Source organism: Muntiacus reevesi, chromosome X, assembly GCF_963930625.1.
Source record: "Muntiacus reevesi chromosome X, mMunRee1.1, whole genome shotgun sequence".
NCBI lineage: Eukaryota > Metazoa > Chordata > Mammalia > Artiodactyla > Cervidae > Muntiacus > Muntiacus reevesi.
In genome coordinates this window covers 101,513,622-101,518,302 of record NC_089271.1, presented here as the reverse complement: position 1 = coordinate 101,518,302, position 4,681 = coordinate 101,513,622, and the positions used below count along the sequence as shown (strand labels likewise).

The following is a 4,681-nucleotide window of genomic DNA, read 5'->3' as shown; positions in this document are numbered from 1 at the left end:
CCCTCATGATGGAGACTGAGCACAGCCCAGAGGGTACTGACAGAGAAGCTCGTGGGGGGCAGGGGCAGGCTGTGGGTCTTTTGTTGGGGGTGGGTAGAATCCCTGCAGCAAATTCCCTGTGGGGCAGCCTGTCAAGGGTCAGAGGTGGGGGATTTTAGTCTCTGGAAGAGGAAGCACACTCGGAGTGGTCCGTGTCTGCGTGTTGTCCTGACTTGGGGATTAACCCCCAAGTGCCTGTGCCCCTTCAGAACAAATGGTCATTGACAAAAATGCTTCTGCTCAAAATTCACTGGACCCAGGTCACCATATGACCCTTCCTAAATGAAGAGGCCATGACAGGGTCGTGTCCCCATGTGTGCAGGGAGAGAGGTAGACAAGAGGTGTCTGAACACCTGACATCTCTCCAATTCCACACTGCCTAGCAGATGCTCCACAAAGAGCAGCAGTTAAAAATCTCCTTATTTGGGGGGAGAGTCTGAGCAGTTCACTTGGGTCTTGAAATTCTCCATCTTTTCCAAGCATCCACTGACTATCTGGCAGCTGCCATATATGTGACCAGATCACATCACCTGTTCCCCTTGTTGTTTGGCACTCAGCATGGAGAGCTGCCCCTTTAGCCCCCTGCACCCATCCACAACCCCACTGCAGTGACCTCACCATCCCCTTAGGCCCGGAAGTTGCTCCTACCTTTTCATGCAAGGCAAAGCCTTAACTTGGGTCTCTGCTGCCTCCACACTTCTGAACCTGCCTGAACCCTGGGATGCTGGCAGATGTTGCATCTTTACTGCCTACTACTTATTTCTCGTTTATTCACATGTCAGACACTTTCCCTCTCCCCTGTGGAAATTGTTTTGATTTCAGGACACCTCAGAGAATTGGCAGCTTAATTAAAAATGGAATAGAAAACCACTCAGAATTGCTGTTCTATGTTTTCCTCTCAGAGAATGTATATCAATTTCGGTGTCTGTGTGTGTTTTGGGGTAGAGAGCAGTGTCTCCAGCTGGGTACAGCTCCCTCAAAATTCCAAGGATTCTAGTAACACAGCAGGTCCTGTCCACTTTTGCAGCATCTCTTCACGCATTTCATCCAAATGAAATTTGACCATACTCACAAGTGAAAATAAAAAATTCCAGATGACCAAAGAATCTGTTATTTCAATGTACTTGTTAATTAGCTTCCCAAGGCAGAGACAAGAGGGCTAGCAGAGGGAATACTACCAAAGAGCAAGATTCACATTTCTCTAGGTTTCCTAGCAGATGGTGGATAGAAAACACCTGTTTCATCCCTGTGGTCAACAGCTATGGGACAAGAGCCAGGACCCCTTCCTGCCTGCCCTAGAAAGAGATCTCTCTGGGGTTTATCCAAAAAGCAAAAGGACACCTCACAGCAATGATCCATTTCAGAGATTCCCCTCACCCCCAAGACAAACCTCATGTGACTGCGGCTCCTGGGCCATTGCTGTAAGAGTGGGGATGTCCTGCTTCTCCTAGTGTCCCCACGGCTAATATGGCCTTTCACGAAGCAGAGAATATGTACATATCTTTGGAATAACTGAGCCAGTGAGCAGGGGTCTCAGATAGTCTGCTACTTTTTTTTAATAATCCAGGAAATTTCAATTAAGTGAGATCATTTAGTTATTGTGAATGACAGACAAGAAGGACATAAGCATGAATTCACTATGATTCCTTTTATTATCTAATTCTTTTCCATTCAATACTAGTGCTACGTAAGTTCATGTTTTCAAAACAGTTGTAATTTCTATTCCATTGTATTCTGTTCAAGACCACAAAAAAAATGGAAAACTTCCCAATCTTTTATGAAACAGCAAAACTCAAGTTTTTGAACTGAGTAACCACAAATACACTCGGAAAATATCATTCACAAAGCCAATGAAGCCTCTTCAGCCTTATGTGAAACCAAACTTTGAAAGATTTCTAAAGAAAAAAGAGACGAATCCCCTTGTCATCACAGAGAACAGGAACCAAAAGATGCTACACACCGGTTCCCCCAACTGGCCCGGGCCCTCTCTTCTGAGAACGCTGACTACGGCCTCTTCAATCACAGAAGGAAGGATCAATCTGGCTGCTGCTCTGGCTCAGGCCCCCTATTCCTCCTCCCTCGAATCCTCTGCAGGCATGAATGGGAATGCCCCCAAAGCCCGTTCCTTGACCCTGAGCGTAAATGACATGACGTGCCACTTGCTGGTCTCCACATACGCCCGGGGACCCCACAGGAACTCATAACGAGCCGGGTAGCTGTCAGGCACCTGCTGGTACCTCAAGTATCCCTCCTGCACCCACACTTGGGTCAGAAGCTCCCTGGGCTCCCCAAAGATACAGTGCTCCCTCCCAACATACACCCCCATCCTGCTGAGTGCTCCCCAGACCGCCTCCTCAGGGGCCGGATCTCCACACCGCATGATCACGCTGAGGACCAGCACCAAGAAGCCGGCCTTGGGCAGGCCCTCACCATCGCTCAGCATCTCATCACAGGTGAGGCCCAGGGTGGGAACCAAGATGTAGGTGTGCTCCGCTGGGTCCATCTCCTTCACATCCACGCCAAAGACCAGCTGCAGGCACTCTGAAACTTCACTGAAGACCACCGGGAAGTGCCCCTGGTTATCCCTGAGGACCTTATTCAGAATTTCCGCCTGGGAGGTCATCTTCTTGGCTCGATACTTGAGGAGCAGGAACTTCATCAGGTTAGCCATCATCCTATCCAGAATTTCTTGGGGCAAGGCCTCCACATTAGCTGAGGACGATGCTAGGGCATAGGAGGCTAAGTGGGATGCGGACTCCCCCACCTCAGCTTCCAAGAGTGGCACCTCGACAGGGCCTTGGGCCTCGCCTGGGTCCTGAAGATCTTCCTCGGGTTTGCTGCGCTCACTCATCTCAACCACGAGCACAATGCCTGAGGTCAAACAAGACACGGAAGTGAGGCAGAGGTACAGATGGGGACCAAGGGCCTCGGGGAGAGAGGAGCTGTGAGCAACCTGGGCTAAGAAACGCATCCTGGATGGTACGACACAGGCCACTTACAGCTCTCCCCTTGAGGGGTGCTCTCAGTCCTCACAGGAGCGCTCCTCCTGGGAGGCCAGTCCCCTGGCTACCCGAAGGAGGAAGGGAGGTGGCTCCCCAGGCTGCGGTCAACACAGACCAAGATTTCTGGGTCCAATAAATTGGAAGGAATTGGAGTCTTCTGGGGCCCCCCTCTGTTCTGTGATAGGGAGCCTCTGGTTCACTTCAGGTCACCCTCTCACCTTGACTCCTGATTCTGCCTGGACCTCCTCTGCTGTCTGAACTCAGGACACAGGCTTCAGACCTCTGCCTTTGCTTCCTGGTTCCTGGAGCTCCTGTGAGAGAAATGGAGGTGACATCTAAGGGTATTACTGTGTCACAGCCCTGCGCCTTCTGTGCTGGTAGGAGGGGGCGGACACTGGGAGTACAGCCAGTTGTGTGGTGGGTCCCTTGTAGTTCTCACCTTTCCCCGGGCATGGGCTGGACCGTCCCCTTTGGGGGAGTAGAAGGAAACTCAAAACAAGACACTGAGTAAACCAGATCTGAAAGAGTCACGTGCACCCCAATGTTCATTGCAGCAGTGTTTATAATAGCCAAGACATGGAAGCAACCTAGATGCCCATCAGCAGACGAATGGATAAGGAAGCTGTGGTACATATACACCATGGAATATTACTCAGCTGTTAAAAAGAATTCATTTGAGTCAGTTCTACTGAGATGGAAGAAACTGGAGCCCATTATACAGAGTGAAGTAAGCCAGAAAGATAAAGAACATTACAGCATACTAGCACATATATATGGAATTTAGAAAGATGGTAATGATAACCCTATATGCAAAACAGAAAAAGAGACACAGACGTACAGAACAGACTTTTGGACTCTGTGGGAGAAGGCGAAGGTGGGATGTTTTGAGAGAACAGCATGTATATTATCTATAGTGAATCAGATCACCAGACCAGGTGGGATGCATGAGACAAGTGCTCGGGCCTGGTGCACTGGGAAGACCCAGAGGAATCTGGTGGAGAGGGAAGGGGGCGGGGGGATTGTGATGGGGAATACATGTAACTCCATGGCTGATTCATGTCAATGTATGACAAGACCCACTGCAATGTTGTGAAGTAATTAGCCTCCTGCTAATAAAATTAGATGAAAATAAAATAAAAAATAAAACTCAACATTCAAAAAACAAAACAAAGCAATAATAAAGTAATATGACCAGTATTAAAATACATGGCTAGTATTAACAACATACACACACACACACACAGCTAGTATTAACAACACACACACACACACACACACACAGCTAGTATTAACAACACACACACACACACACACACACACACACACACACACACACACACACACACACACACACACACACACACACACACACACACACACACACACACGCCTGAACAGAAAATGCTGTGGGGCCCCACATGCGGCTGCACCTGCCCAGGTCCTCGCGAGTGTCCTAGGCTGCGGAGATGCTTGGTCCCCAGCTCCTCCTCACGTCCTGCCTGGCCTCCAAGCACTGACCTCAGGGGCGGGGGTCTGCTCAGCCCAACCTCGGAGTTGGGGAGTCCAGCCTCTGCGAATCTGAAACCTCTGCCCTCCGCCCGTAAAACCTCACCTCCCGAGTTCCCTAAGCCAGTGGTCAA

The 4,681-nt window shown here is 49.6% G+C and overlaps 1 protein-coding gene across 1 annotated transcript; it reads right to left on the bottom strand.

The window, feature by feature from the left end:
* Positions 1–2,104: 2,104 nt before the first annotated feature.
* On the bottom strand, positions 2,105–2,890 carry LOC136153488 (melanoma-associated antigen 10-like). Its single transcript, XM_065915379.1, has one exon. The coding sequence runs from the start codon at positions 2,888–2,890 to the stop codon at positions 2,105–2,107; it is 786 nt and encodes a 261-aa protein (XP_065771451.1).
* Positions 2,891–4,681: the final 1,791 nt, after the last annotated feature.

What these genes read in the sequence shown, in the direction of transcription:
- LOC136153488 (XM_065915379.1), bottom strand. Translation starts at nt 2,890, where the DNA reads ATGAGTGAGCGCAGCAAACCCGAGGAAGATCTTCAGGACCCAGGCGAG.